The 15,894-nt window shown below is 39.0% G+C and overlaps 2 protein-coding genes and 1 long non-coding RNA gene across 3 annotated transcripts; 1 reads left to right on the top strand and 2 right to left on the bottom strand.

Moving 5' to 3' along the window:
* Positions 1–151: 151 nt before the first annotated feature.
* Positions 152–4,252, bottom strand: LOC112569851 (probable protein S-acyltransferase 13). Its single transcript, XM_025247881.1, has 2 exons — positions 3,467–4,252; positions 152–3,214 (listed from the first exon to the last, which is right to left on the bottom strand). The coding sequence occupies exons 1-2, from the start codon at positions 3,831–3,833 to the stop codon at positions 2,634–2,636; spliced, it is 948 nt and encodes a 315-aa protein (XP_025103666.1). The 5' UTR covers positions 3,834–4,252; the 3' UTR covers positions 152–2,633.
* Positions 4,253–4,739: 487 nt separating this feature from the next.
* Positions 4,740–6,254, bottom strand: LOC112569852. Its single transcript, XR_003100539.1, has 2 exons — positions 5,956–6,254; positions 4,740–4,913 (listed from the first exon to the last, which is right to left on the bottom strand). It is a non-coding gene; the product is annotated as an uncharacterized LOC112569852 (long non-coding RNA).
* A 3,664-nt stretch (positions 6,255–9,918) lies between these two features.
* LOC112569850 (isoaspartyl peptidase/L-asparaginase-like) lies at positions 9,919–15,374 on the top strand. The gene is given in 7 exon segments (XM_025247880.1): positions 9,919–11,917; positions 12,168–12,246; positions 12,248–12,308; positions 12,665–12,825; positions 13,614–13,744; positions 14,151–14,261; positions 14,998–15,374. Coding segments are annotated over 7 exon segments (945 nt in total). The 5' UTR covers positions 9,919–11,718; the 3' UTR covers positions 15,201–15,374.
* The last annotated feature ends 520 nt before the right edge of the window (positions 15,375–15,894 follow it).

Genomic DNA, 15,894 nt, shown 5'->3' with positions numbered 1-15,894 from the left:
TTGGTTATAAGGAGAGAGAGACTGTGTGTATGGTTGGAAGGGGGGAAGATGTATGCATGCACATACACACACATGCAGCATCAGAGACTTCCAAGTAACAAACTTGAAGCAACAGTCTGTAAAGTGGTGCCTTGTGATGAAGTTTAAATTAAACTTGGATAAAAATTTGTAAGAATATTAAAACAGTTTCGTTGACTTCCTACTAACTGTTTCTGAACAGTTAAAGGTTTGGCATCTGTTTACCTAACTGAGCTTTCCATCTACATTTTTCATTCTCTCTGCACCTTGTGTGTTGCATGGCTAGTAAGAACTTGGGGGATGCACAGGCAAGTTATCAAGTTTGGCACAGATGTCAACAATTCTGCGAATACTTGCTGAAGACCTTGAGCAGTGTAGCAGGCTGAAAGACTTTCGGAAGCTGAAGTACATGTATGTACCCTAACAAGTAGTTGCAAACCTTAAATAGTCTCATACTTGATCCTTAAGTACTAATGTGCACCAGAAAGAACGCAGTGTGGGGCAACTGAACAAGTTGAATAATTGCCTGATTTAAAGCATGTCTTTTTTTTAAGGGCTCATCATTTGAAGCTCTGACCATCTTCTGTTGAATCATGAGTTGTATGCCAAGATGCGGATCATTGCTCTGCATTCAGTTGTGACTCTGGAGCCATAAGAAGTAACTAATATTTATCAGCAGTGTTCTCACATAATATTTTTGCTTGAATAATCATCATTAGCTAATATTAAATCTCCAAAGTTAAAACAAAATAAAGATAAATATCAAATACATTTTATGAAACAAGACACAGATCTTTATTGAATAATATAAATTCAAACATGATTGTAATTGATAAAACATGGCAGTGTAACAGTCTATCAAAAGATATTACATATAGAAAAAATAGTACTCATGAAATGCTGCATCACACCTCCATATTGTGCTTTTTTCCATTGGTCAATTTGATTGACAATACAAACCAGTAAGACACTATTAAAAGTTCATTAAAGTAAGATTTTTTTGGAAAAATGTGTTACAACATTTGCAATAAACAAGCACTTATTATGCAGAATTCAAATCCATGGCACAAACAGCTATTACATGAAGTCATATACATTATACATGCTTTCAAACAGCACAACCTCATCAAAAGTCAGGAAAGCATTGCATAGGCATTTAAATCTTGAACAAAAGTAAATGAACTTTTTTCAGAAATATTTATCTCTGAAGTTCTTATGGCTTAAAGATGCTAAGACATTTTAAGACAGTCTCTGTGTTAAGTTGTAAAAGTAATATTTTTGTAGATACTACTTGTACAAAACGTTAATATAATTCTGATACATTAAAAAAAATGGCCATAGGTGATTCAGCATGAGCGGTAGATTCAATGCCTTATGTTTTGTCACATGATATTTTTTCTAACTTTGTGTACTTCTTGCACTGATCTCATGGTACACCATACCTCTTACACTGAGCTCGCTTTTTACAGAACCTGTTGCATTTAATCTATACAGTACTTCTTATTCACAATATTTTAACAGAAAAATAAGTAAAATCACATGAAAGCAGAGATGCTCTTTTGGTTTTACAAATTAAACTGTTGAGAGCATATAGATAACATTAACTAAAACTATTAATAATAATAATGAAGACATTTATATAGCATGTTTCTCCAGCATTTGGCAGACTCAAGGCGCTTTACAATCCATTTAAGAAAAGGCTGTAAAATGACAGGAGTTTACAGGTTGCTGCAGTGCTTGCACAAAACCAGCGGTGATTCCTGCAGCAACAGTCTGAGCTAAATGGTTAATAAAGGGTCTCATGGGATATCCTCTGGGGCTGTTGTTTAAAGAACAAAAGAGTTGTTTTCGTTGCCATGGTTATAGCCACAGTACCAAGGGACCCATGGCAGCATGTAGCTGGTGAAAGGCATGAGGTCGCTGACAGTTAAGACAGGTGAGATAAAGTCAGTAGAGACATTTGGCGAACAGTGACGTATCTTCCCATCAGCACCAGCCTTTCTTGTGACTACAAATTCAGCTAAGTGAAATGTTTTAGGGCAACATACTTGAAAACAGCACAATCCTGGCACTGATGAAGTGAACACGACAACAGACCAGAAAAACAGACAGAGCAAGATGCAGGATGACACAAAACATCACAAGACAGCATGTTACATGTAGTTTCTGTTAACTGGCTTCAACAAAAATTATTGCATATACCTCATCTGTGCATTCTTCTGCTTTGCTGAAAGTCTGACAAAGGCCTTTCGAACTAAAGTGGTTAACATCTGAAAAATTTAGGAGCTTATTCTACTAGTGTACATTTATGCTCACCCATGTCGTATACTTAAATAAAATATGATAGTAATGGACTTTTCCGCACTAATGGGAAAAGAAAGATCTGTCTATTATTCTTTCTATATGTAGAACATTTATTCCATATATAGATCATTTTGAGTCTGATAATTGGTAGTTGCTTTGTGTTGCATTCATCAAGCTTTTGTTAACTATTTTAAACTATTCATTACATAAGACAGTATGTTTTGTCCCTGGCTATAATTTACTTGTCTACTCCATAATGTCTGTCCTGTACTTGAGAAAAACTTCTCACATATTACTAAACCCTATTTATTTCAATGACCTTTTTCAGACTTAGGCCTAATCTTCCATGCACAAGCATCTCCTTGCAAAGGCAACATGAGTGGTACAAAAAATAAAAGCCAGGCCTGTAGTGGTGAGCCAAACACAGATGTAAAATTGTTGTACAAGCCGCCATGATAAACTCGAATGTTCTTCCATGCCTCATAGGATGTCTGGCCACGTAAGATGATGATTAATTGCCACAGTAGGAACCAAAGTCCCAGGAAAAGACAAAATCCAGTAGCATAAGTATGTAAAAGCAACAAAAATGATTGGATAGTTAAATTACCAGAAAAGAGCTTCATGACTGTAAATGGGAGGATGTAAGCATACACATTTTCAAAAAAAGGAAACATGTATTTGCTGAGGTAAGATAGTTGCAAGTAGAGAGCAAGTAAGCTGCCCCATATCACATAAATGCAGAAAATGACAAAATGCCTCTGGTTGTAATAGCCAATACAAGAACCTGTGAAGAAGCAATGGTGGTCACGTTTGAGGATACACCGACCACACATATTACAATGAAATGAGCGTGGAGGTGCATCCACTTGGCAGGTAGGGCAGTGCCTCCAACCTTCCAAAAAGAAAGAAAAAAGCTATAGTAAGTTGGGACAAAAACAAATTCTCTTACAATTTTCTGTGCTTCAAGACTATTACTATACATTTCATAGAGACAAAATTTTTAACATAGCTGTTTAGCAAAGCTACATACAATTACCAAAAATATCAATGCATATTAGAAGAAAAATGTATCTTTTAAGAATTTTTCAGAGTTAAAAATCAGATCTCACTATAATTAATTCTTGTATTGCTTTTAAAGATATACCTGGAGGTGTTTCAAGACACTGTGGAAAGTGAGCCATTTTTGTCTCCTTTCGAACGTAATTGGCCACATCCATGTACACTCTCCACCAGTTAATCAGTGACTCCACAAACGTTGTCAATACCACTCCAAGCATCAGCCAGTAGGTTTCCCCAAACCATCCATGGCCCTCTAGATTTCCTGTTCCATGCAACTTGTACACCCCGGGAAGAAGGACAGCTACAGCCTCAAAGAAAAGGGAACATATCATGAATCCTGGCCAGAAAAGTCCTGCTCTTACAATGGCCTTTGGCTGTGGGGTAAAGTTGCGATTCTTGTAGTGCTGTGACAGTTTTTCTTTCAGTGACGTCTCCTGTTCCTTCAAATTCATTTTTGATTCAGGTACCCTTTTCACATAAACGTACAGTCGGCACGACCTTGTGTAACGTTGAAAGTTGTGTTAACTGATCTTTGGGAACAGACTACGGTCACTTTAGTTGAAATGTTGCAAATACTGCAACGAGTCGTATATATGTGTCTGAACAAGAACTGTATATATAGTGATCGCCTTTTAATTCTTACTCTGGTAATTACAGAGACGAAAATTAAAAAGCTCAATTTTATGGATGGATTTAGATTTACAGTTTAGCTTTCACTGTAAAGTTTTATAAAACCTATAGAAGAACCCATGCAAACGCGTTCATGCCTACCACGCTAGTCAGGAAAAGCGTCTTGCGTCGTCATGGAACCGAAGTCATCGAGGGAGCTATCAGTCTGATTAAATTTATAAATTTAAAACTTACTGTTTAAAATTTTCAAACATAATTAAGATTAAGCAATAATATTAAGCTTAATTCGATTAAAAAAAATTTTTTTTGCCCTGAGAAGGCTATACCAAAGCTTTACAGATGAAATAAAGGAATGGCCCCTTGAAGGGAGACAACACATACTTGTTTTCCCGCGGTGTAAAGTTACCGCGACTTTATTGCCTTGAGGATTTCCACGGGATGGGACACGGAGAGGAGAGGTAGGAGAATTCGAGCGGTGTTTTATTGAAGAAAATTACAGTGTGAGGATAGCATATATAAAACTGTGATCTAAACGCCTTTAAAAGCGAGTGGAAAGAAACTTGCACCTTTGTTCTCAGAGACCCACGGTGTGGGTAAAGGTTTATTTTAAATCCTATCCGTTTACCATTTAAAGAAGAGCATTGCAGCTTTTGATGCCCATTCTATGGCACCTTATTCTGTTGTAGACGTTCACACACACACACATACACAAATTAAAAATACTTGTATCAAAGTGAATATTTTAATGTAAAAATAAAACTATAGAACTCCCATATGGGAATGCGATCGTCTGTTGGGTGACAGGCATTTCAGTGGTGATGTTGCATCCTGCCGTCATAGTATATCTGGCAATCCATACTTGCTTGTGGTCTTATAGCAAATCCAGTATTAAGCGTGTTCTGCTGTGGTAAAAAAAAAATAATAATAATAGTGATGGTGAGAAGGTGTGTAAAATCAAGAGTTCTATACACACACACACACAGTGTATTACTATACAATTGAATAAGATGTGGTTGACATTTGTTTCCCTTGTAATCCCTCGATCGCCTCATTCATGACAATGAAAGATGATATATGATGGTCGACTATCACATGATCCTTTCTTCCCTCCCTTCCCCTCACTCTCCAAAATCCACGAGAACGTTTCCGCACCTAACAAAAATGCCATCAGTTGTGACTTCCAGAGGAAAGTTATGTATAAACTGCTTGTCTGTAGATGGCGTAAACGGTAAACCGAAGAAAATCCTTTCCGTTCCGGTCGATCAGCTCTACAAACAGCAATTAGGTATGACACCTATATGGAGAGTGTGACCCGATATGAACCCAGATCTTAGGATTCTTTACAGACAAACGAGCATTGTTTTACAAAACTACGGGGCGCCCCGATCAAGGCTACCCGTGTCTAAGACATGGCGGAGTCTATATAGCCTCTCACCACTTTTACTTTTACCGATAAATCAGATGGACAGTTTTTCCACTCTCTTGCCGGAGCGACATTCTGCTTATAAATCTGTTACATTACCTTTTCTGCTTGCCACAACACTATTGTTAATTAGTACAGTTTTGTGATGATTAAACTTTTGCCCACCCCCACCCCAGACTATTATTTTAAAGCATCATGCACACATTACAAACATCAATAATCGACAGATTTATGCTTTCAGTAATCCGCAGTGTATGTTATCTCTTTTGAGCATTTCAGTGGTTATAGCCAGCATTCTGACAGCAAGATACAGAAATGATTGAACTGCTTTAATGCGACAGAAACGACAGCCAACATGTAAAAAAGACGGTAGAATAGATGTAAACTTACAGATTACTTGTATCTTATCAAGACTTCCAAATTGCACAAAATTCTAGACCTTTAACATTACTTTGGTGGACACGTTAAAATTATCGACAACATCTACAAAAGTGACCACACCATCTGTACTCGGTACGAACCTGGAACAGGTGTAAATATTAGCTGGACCTGGCCCCCTTGGATCCCGATCTGTCTCGCACCTTGTAGCCGATGAGGAAGCCCACCAAAGCTGCCGCAACTCCAACAACCACGACTGTGGTTGTGGTGTAATTACCGCCTGTAACAGCCATAGATGCACGTGGTTCTCAGCAGTCCTGGATCTCTGGGAGGAGCTTGAGTCAAGAACAGGTCGAGGAGTATCAGCGCAAAGAAAGAATGCAGACAGGGTAGGTAGGAGTCAAGTGACTGAGTGCAGACCACGTGGTACCATGTACACGTGCAGTGACATCGATGAGTCGGTCACGAACCACGTACATCTTTCTAGCTCTCGCTGAAAAGACTGATAACGGTTGGAGATAATGGAGAAGAGGGAAGATATGTTGATGATAAATCTCCTTCATATTATCGCCGCAGTCAGTGTTAGTCAGCATCTTCAGTTCATCCTATCGCAAAGTGTTATCGATGTCGACCGTTCCTCAAGGGCGGTGTCAAAGTCGCACGTTGATCACACGGGCTGTGTGACCTTTGTTGATGGCGAGCCCAGACAAACTTCACAACCCATGAGTCTACCTTCGCACCCATCTTGATGGGTTGCTGAGGGGTCGACTCTCTTCCTGCCACGCAGTGGTGATACGCGTTTTATTGTCACATAAGATGCTGAAGATAGTGGGTCGATCGTTGCTGTTTCTTGGCTGTTACAACTTACAAGGCTTACTGTTTTTTCCGACCCTTGTCTCAAAAGTGACGTAGCAGCTTTTTCACTCTCAAACTAGCCAACCAAAAATTGAGTGGAGATGTGCAATAGATAGAGATGTAGGTACTTTTCTTCTAGCATGGCAAGCGCCATGGTTTTCTTGCTCGTACCGTTGAATTTGTCCTTGGCTGTGAAACGAGGAATTGTGATACAGATGGCAAAGCGGTTATCTTTTTTCCCAAGGATAAGGATCGTTCGAGAGATAGTTTTATGTATCTTGATGAAATGCACGTAGGCTACTATATAAGTATTTGATACATGTACCTTAAGAGAGCGTCGGGTATCATAAGCAGCATAGAAAGACAAGACGCTTTTCTCACAGGTTTTTCTTGAATATGAAACTGCTGTTGCAAATCAACGATGCATACACATAATAATTATAATTGTCATCAACGGATCCATAAATACTCTTACAAATGACGGGTTTTTGGCCACAATAACTAGCTTCTGATGGCAACATTATTGCAGCTTTAGTATATTTTTACCTTTATGATTCTTTCTACTGTTGCATCAACACTGGGTCCAGGATGGAGTCTTTCCTCTTTGTCTTATCAGCCTTCTCTTCATCATGATTCATGAGTAGAAAAAAGGTAAGACGTAAAGATGGTTCCCTCTCCCATCAACTTTTTTATAGGTCGTTGTAGGGGCTGTGGGGCGAGGTGTTAGAGACCCCACTCTGGGTTTAAGAGTCCATGATGGACTCTTTTCCAGTTGTTTTATCAGCCTTCTTTTTATAATGAGTAGAAAAAAGTAAGAGGTAAAGGTATAGTTCCCCCTCCCAACTTCCTCTTTTTTTTTTTTTTTTTTAAGTTCATTGTAGGGGTTGTGGGGTGAGGTGTTAAAGACCCCAAACTGAGTTTAAGAGGGTGGTGTCCATCTCTTTCTCTGCTTTGCCTTCCCCCAACCCTCCATGGTGTCAGGTATCCATTCACGACTGGTGGGTCGACTAGGAGAAGTTCTCTGCCCCACACACTCGGATGCCGAGTGGTCACTTACCCTCCCCTCCGTGGAATTCTTTGACAAAAAGATGAAGTAAATCATGTATATGTTGATTCAAAAACAAGCAAGACAATTAGGTACGATATGAAAAATTCCATTTCTAAAATGCCATCAGCATCAACCGATCTCGGTTACAATTGTCTGTAACACAGGGATGCACAACCTACGGCCCGTGGGCCATATCCGGCCCGCGACGCGGTGCCATCCGGCCCGCGAAACTTCTGCCCACAGTGCAGGAAATCGGCATGTTAGTAATAAAAAAAAAAAAAAAAAAGGGAAGAAGAAGTATACCATTTATCCCCACGTAGGGGCGTTTCCCAATCTTTTTTTCGATGGACGAACATTTCGATTCACAGTGCAAAATTCAAACGCTGACTTTCGGTGTTCTCTAGAACGATGAGCCGGACTGTATTCAGAAGTCTGGTTTAACGGGTAAACAACTCAAAAGATATCCCCTGTGGACTAATTACTACATAAGAATTAATGGTAAAGTACAACGTTTCTAGGATAAAAATATCTGCTCCCTATTTTTTTTTTCCTTTTTTTATTTTTTGCGATTTCCTTTACTGTGAAGTGCAGACACGGCTGTCCGAAATGGATATGGCCGCAGGCCGAGGTTGGCAAAAGGGATTGGGCTTCACTGCTTCTTATGTAACACATACTAAAATATTTCACCGTAATTTTATTTCACTGTATTGGTGACAGGCACTAACCGGCGCCACCGGGCCGCCAGTGACAATGAATAGATAACCCAGTTACACGCATCAGGAGTGACTACCCCTACCCAGAAAGTCAACATGGCTGAATTTACAGGGAGGCAGACGATGGTTTTATGTGTCATGACATTTGCAGCCGGCGTTTACGTAGGCTATAAAATCAAGTCTTGGAGAGTAAAGTACCTACAGAGGAAAAAGGACAGATTGAAATATCGGTTGGAAGAAGCAAAAAAGCAGTTGGAACTGGCGTCGACAACGTGAGAGTGTGGACTACTTCACGAAGACTTTGGTACTGCTCCTCTAACTACTTGTGTCAGTGTGTGTGAAACGACAAATGACATTGAGCCAAATCGTCCTTGTTGTATCCTGTTCCCCAAGCCAAGTAATTACTTCTTTCAAGTTTATTCTATAAAATTTCGGTCCATACAGTTGTTGCAATCTGGTGCTTGAAAGGACCAAACAAAAAAAGCGGACACGTATTCTAACCGTCAAAGACGCCGAATCACGTTTTCCGAAGGAACATTGATGGCCAGAAAGCCAGAAAGCGGGACATATGAGCAGGTCCATTTTCTGGTCATCTTAACCAAACAAAAAAATTCTGAGTTTGAATATTCCATATTTTTATTGAGCGCTTACGCTAAATATGGAGCTATGAGAATAAAGAGAGGGTATGGCAAGATACTTGTTCATGATGCTGAATAATCCCAAAATGAACAATGTAGGAAAAGAAGACTTTAAGCGAACACTATTAAAAGGTGTACTCAATACACAAAGCATACAACAGAACAGTCCATGTATGAATGGCTTATGCAGTTTACGACCTTACATTTAGATTTTATATGAAATAAATATTTCATTGTTTATATTGTAAGGATTTATTTAGTACCTACTTTTCTAAGCTGTGCACTTAATGAGAAATGGTGGGCTTTGTACTGATTGTTCCTAACTTGCAAGACTTACCTTTCTTTTACTTTTTTTAATTAACATATAGTACACTTTCTTTTGGCAGTGTACTGAATGAACTTGACTGAAACTTTTATCTTGTGGCCAAGAGCTTGTTAAGATTTATGTTAGTTTTGCCATCATTGGTTTATTGAAGCTGGCTTTCAGACTTTATATTGATGAAATAGAAAAATCACAGCCTCCATCTTTACCATTAGATACAAAATTTATAATTGTTTTGTGTAATCCATAATGTTGGATGTCTCGATAAAATCAAATAAGCATCATAGCACATAGTGTCAGGAATTAGAAAATGTAAGTTCAGAGGTCTTGTATATTTTGAAATAAACCAGACACGAGTGCATGACCAACCTCTTCAAGTAAATCTGAAGCACTCACTGTATCTTGGAGCCATACTGTGAAAAATCTCTTGCTATGTATTCAAACTGTATTCTGAGGCGAAGGGCGACAGCCCTATGTGAGTATGGTTACAGGCAACTTAAGAGAGTACCGAGCTATCGCATTATGCATTACATGTACGTTTACTTATCTGAGATGGTTTTCACTATCTTCCCTAAGGAACAGTGGGTTGAGACATTTTTGTGTGAATATACTTATCTGTGGTTCTATTCTGTAGTCCTGAGCAACTTAATAACATGATTTGGACAGCCTCAGGCAATCATTGTTTAGTGTGTTGAAAGAATGCGTATAGACGTCATGTGTGTGTTGCTCTGGTGAGAGCAGGCGTCTGTGACACTGATGTTACAGAGAGTTTGGCTTTTAAGATATCAAGTGGTGAGTTACAAACTGTCTTAGCTTGCAGAACACTATTGCAGTTAATAACTTACAAAACTACTGATGGCTTGCAGAGTCGAAACTCTAACCTTTTCTTAATCTGTAAGAACTAGGCATTTAATGAATTGCAAACTTTATCATTTTGGTTGTCCATGCATATTACTCAAAAAAGTGATATCAAGAGACATCTCATCACATACGCTAAGTTTGCCAAAGTTTTTAGTAAATTACTAATAAATTAATAGTCTAGGCCCACATAACTCAGAAAAGAGTCTTAAGCACAGCTACCATGTGGGCTTGAGTGTCTAATATATCTTCAGCAGTGTAGTGAATAACTCTGCCTGCAGATTCCCTATGTAACCTGCCAGTCCACTGGGGATTAGGAACAAGAAGTTTAGGGAATGGTGTCACTGGACCAGTCCTCATGAACTCTTTGAGATAAATGTGCTTGTAACAATCATAGTCACAGGCTGCTTTCATTGATAGTAGGGCAGATTAATATTAATGTGGACAGTAGTGTTAAAGTATGACCATGCACTTTAAAGAGCAAAGTCCGCACTAAGATATAAAAGTGCATGCATACCATCAGGAGGAATGACACTTTCGTTTACTGTACCTGTTGAAAATTTTCTCCATTCAATGCCACTCTCAAGTAAGGATATATTAACTTTTGGTAAAAAATCTGTAATACTGCAAACTTGATAGATATCAGTAGATAATGACATGGTCAAACTAGCTTAAGGAACTGAAATTGAATTTTGTGAATGGCAGAAATGCTGATATTTTTATGAACTGTAGGGAAGGTCTGTAGAGATGTAAATGCCCTGACCTGCATGTCAATGCTACGTCTATATTAGTAAACAATGCTGATTCTTTCTTCTGTATGCATAAGAAGCAATGAATCTAGTTTGGTGGCATTCATCGGCAAAGAACCGCCGAATAACCTGATATAAATTTTTGAATTTAAAAAAAAAAATGAATTTCCATGGCCGGGGTCAAGGTGTCAAGTCATATTTTTCAAAATAGTTAACCAAGGGTTGGTGGAATTAACATTCATTTCTGGGGTGCAGAAGTAAACACTCCAACATTTCAATGCCTAGCAAATCACTTTCCAACTTCCTGAGAAAATACAAAACTTTTAAAAGAAGAATGAAATATTTCACGTTTAATTTTGACAACACATCCAACAGTGCTACACTGAATCAAATGGATTTCTTAGTATTCTAGATTTTTTGGTAAGCAAGGAAATCTAGCATAAGATGCATAGAAAAAGCAGATTTTATTACAAGCATGGCCATGACAGTCACTGAGAACAACGTGGATATATTATCTTGTACTGAAGACTTTGTTTTTGACCATTTTAAGCTTTGTCTTTCAGTGTTTAAACTGACTAATGTATACAGCAGTTAACAAAAGGATTTGTCAACTAACAATTGGAGAAAAGACTGGTTGATAGAAAGAGGAGTAGCTACAGTGGGCCGTGCAGAAGCTGTAAGAGTTGGAATCACTAGTACTGGAAGGTGCAAAAAAAACCTAGTATGAACAGCACTCAACATCCAGTGATAGCAGTGCATGGGGGTGCTTGGGCCATTCCTGACACTGTGGCTGAAGCCAGTGTGACTGGAGTCAAACTGGCGGTGAAAGAAGGCTTCAGAATTTTACAGCAAGGAGGAACAGCTGTTGATGCTGTTGTTGCTGCAGTGTCTCTTATGGAGGATAATCCAGTTTTTGATGCAGGTAAGAAGGCATTATTCTGTTTTTGCACATGCAGCTTCACAAGTATAATCATAGTTTATAGTAATTCAGAGCTGGCTGTCTTCAGAAGTACAGTTACAAACATTACTCAAATAATTATTTGTTCCATTCTCAATTTAAAGGATCTTGTATTTCATATTTGTCATGCCACCTGTTAGTCTAACCATAAATGTACTTGCACAGACTTTTTGATCAAGAAAATTGTAGCTTTGCTTGCTGTTACATAATATAGGCATAGGGTCTGTGCTGAACTCTGCGGGAGAGGTGGAGATGGATGCTGTGGTAATGGATGGACAGACACTCAAGGCAGGGGGTGGCATGTGTCCAGAACATTCAACACCCTGTGCAGTTGGCTCTTCGGGTCATGGAGAAGGCCAGTGGCTCTTTATCTAAAGCAAAGATAATTTCAACAATTTTCTGAAGCAGTTGAGGTTAAATTTAACTATCACAGACCATGTTACAGATCGAGCAGAGTTGTTGGGTGGTGTCTGACTGTACCCAAAATGCATATTAAGTGCAGACATCTTATATAATCAGTAATATAATAATATTACATCCGTAATGAGCTCTAGCACTGGGGATGGGGAAATGAACATGGGAGAAATTCCTAGTGATGTCCATGACAATTTGATGCCCCAATAAAGACCTTTCATTCTCACAAAAACTATAATGTTTAAATTGACATACAGTAAAACCAATCAGCAAATTTTGTCATTTTTTTTCCCCCAGACAGAGCATGTGTTATTGGTTGGTAAGGGTGCCAATCAGTTTGCAGCTGAACAGGGCATACCCACTGTTGCTACTGACGTGCTGGTGACAAAGACAGCCAGAAAAGAGTGGGAGCGGTACATGCAGTATCATGACACAATCATGGACCTCTTTTCTAATAGGTATTTATTCAGTATCTTTAGTAGTGTTATATGCACAAAAAAGGAAAAAAAGTTTGAATAGGTGTTTATTTTTAAAAACAGTACTTTCTGTTATAGGGAGGTGGTGATGGTGATAGGAATTGGTGTTTTAGGCCAAGCCAACAGCTAAGGCTATATCACTGTGTATGAGGAGGCCAATTTTTTTTTTTTTTTTTTGCCCTTCGCACCTCCAGGTGCATAGGCCATCGACGACAGTTTACTGTTTGTCGATGTTTTAGTAGCAAGGATTTGTTTTTTTTTACGGTGTGCTGGCCCCACGCCCAACCCTCCTCCTTTTCGGCCGGCTTGGGACCGTCCTTGGCGGAGAGCAGCCAGCCCTGTAAACAGATGCCACGTGCAGAGAAAGAACAGCGTGCCCGAGACGAGAAATGAACCCAGGGCAGCCAACCTTCACTGTATTGGTGACAGGCGCTAACAGCACTAACCGTTGCGCCACCGGCCGCTAGGAGGCCAATTAGTGAATAGTAAAGGTTTCAAAAGTCCCAATAAAAGAGGAAGCAAAAGATATTCAATAAATTGTGGAGTAAATCAGCTGGGACAGAAAACCCAAGATTTCATTACAATTCATATCCATATATTAAAGCAGTGCTTAACACACCTGGCCCCCACATGCGATGACTGTCATCTGTCACTCCATGTTGATGTAAAAGCATAATTTTTCAGTAGATGAGCAGCATGAAGCCAGTTATCATTTACAAATTATATTTTTCATGTGAATGCAAATGTATTTGTACACTTGTGTGATTCAGAGATATAAACAGTGGCTGCGACACAGTTGGTGCCGTAGCCCTGGACAGTGCAGGCAATACAGCCTTTGCTACCTCAACAGGTGGTATCACTGCCAAACGACCAGGCAGAGTGGGCGATTCACCCATAATAGGTAACGTGTTGCTTTGCAAATCATGCAAAATATGTTATGATAGAACAAAGAAGAAAAATGGCACGCCATTTGAGTTCTAGTACATGTATGTCCTGATAGACCTTGACCCATGGGTTATGTCCCCTAACCCTGATCTTTGGCTACCCAATGATGCAAGCTTGGCTGAAATTCTCATAGATTTTACACCTTATGTCCCCTTTTATAGAATATTCAATATCTAAACTGATGTAAGGCTAATAAGAGCTAATTGTCAATCACATCAGGCATCAATATTATTTTTTCTTGTTTTGGTGTATTCTTCAGAACTTGGACAATAGCTTAGAAGGAAAAGCCTAGATTACATTTTTCTTACAAAGCTGTGGAAAAGTTTGATATTGTTTTTTGCTATGTATTATATGGTCAACAGGAGCAGGTGGTTATGCAGACAGCCAGGTGGGTGCTGTGTCCAGCACAGGTCATGGAGAAGCCATCATCCGAACATGTTTAGCTCACCACATCATTAGTCTCATGAATGCAGGCAAGCATCAAGATTATGGGCAATAGTATACTCAATATACTATCATAGCTTAACCGTAGTACAGGTACAAGCTTTAAGGGTTTGGCTGCAGGCTAGTATGTAAAAAGTCATTGTAGTTTCTGTTTATGTGAAATGCATATGTGATCCACTCTCAAGAAACTGTTGTACTTCAGGTGGCTGCTTTTCAGCAATTATGTAACTCTTATTCAATACAAAGTCCTACCATGTAGACATTTTGAGACATCCAGATTTAACAGAAGGTTAAACATTATAAAAATCTCTCACAAACACATGCTCCTGCACTGCTCTTCAAGTAACAAGAATTAGAGGACGTGGACATTGGACACAGAATATGTGCTCTTCAGTAACTACATTTCTGAACTAAAGCTATCAAACTATCCTTGTTTTGGTTATCCTATCTTTCCTGCTATTTAAAATATAAGGGCAGTCCTTTGACCATATGGTCATAGGGGAGTGAAGTGATGCAGACCTCACTCTTCTTGGGGCCAACTTTTGTATGGATGGTACAGTCTCCTCTTCCTTGCTCATACCAAAACACTCGTAGTCAGGTATCTATTCCACAGCTGGGTTGACTCAGGAAAATATGCTGCATCACTTTACATTTACAGGTTATATAAGCTGACTAGTGCGCGCGTGTGTGTGTGGCTTTGGTTTCAGATGCCATTGTTCTATTAGGCTATCTAAATGACTTGACCATGTTTGTGACTGGTGACAGGAATGCACGCAGAGGAAGCATCCCAAATGGCACTGGATCACATGACCAAGAGAGTTCAAGGTTCAGGAGGAGTAGTGGTTATCAGGGAAGGAGGGGAGGTAGCTGCAAAGTTCACCACAGAGCGCATGGCCTGGGCATGGATCAAAGATGGATTCTTGCACTATGGACTTGATCCAGACCAACACATGGAAGAAAAGTTATGAAAGTGATTTAGCTATAAACTGCAGAACTACAACTCCTGCCTTGTAATGCATGTATATCTTACAAAGTTTTTCTTGTTTTTCTAGTATTTTGAGGGAAACGCTGGTTTTACTAACACCCATTTAAAACTTCTTGTAGAAAAAGCTTGTACAACATTAAAGTGACTACCTTTGAAAGATTTTCCAATGTATGATAATTTTAATCTGATAAAAATTTGAAGATAAAAAGAAAAATTGGATATAAATATTTTGCATATGATGATATAAATCATCAATGGAATTTTAGTTGTTGTCAAAACGTATGTTTCCAAAAAACTCTTCCTTTGAACTTAAGTGAAATGATACCAATACAAGTTTGCGCAGGAAACATAATTAGCAGCTATTCCTGCTTTAAGAAGCAGAAATGCTGGAAGCAGAACAGGGGTGGGCAAAGGTTTTTTTTTTTTGTGGGCTGGTCTCAAAATTCTAAACTATGCAGCATGGTCAGCAACATACCAAAAACTCTTGTTGCAACTACACAACGAATCTAGTGAAAATGGGATGGTAATGCATACATAATGATGTCCACTAACTGAATTTAATGTGAAAAATAAAGCTGTTTAAATTCGCTCACAATAAAAAGTTAAACTGTCTTTCCTCTGAAGGCAGCTTTCACCAATACTCTCTCACAGTTCCATAAAACTTGTCAGACACATTG

Source organism: Pomacea canaliculata, linkage group LG8 (assembly GCF_003073045.1).
Source record: "Pomacea canaliculata isolate SZHN2017 linkage group LG8, ASM307304v1, whole genome shotgun sequence".
NCBI classification, from domain to species: Eukaryota; Metazoa; Mollusca; class Gastropoda; order Architaenioglossa; family Ampullariidae; genus Pomacea; species Pomacea canaliculata.
The sequence above is the reverse complement of the archived record's forward strand: the minus strand, read 5'-3'. Positions and strand labels throughout refer to the sequence as shown.

Excerpts from the sequence above, each read along its gene's own strand:
- LOC112569851 (XM_025247881.1), bottom strand. The coding sequence starts at position 3,833 with ATGAATTTGAAGGAACAGGAGACGTCACTGAAAGAAAAACTGTCACAG. Across the intron at positions 3,215-3,466 it reads GTGTCTTGAAACACCTCCAG|GTTGGAGGCACTGCCCTACC; the intron begins GTATATCTTTAA and ends TCTTTTTGGAAG.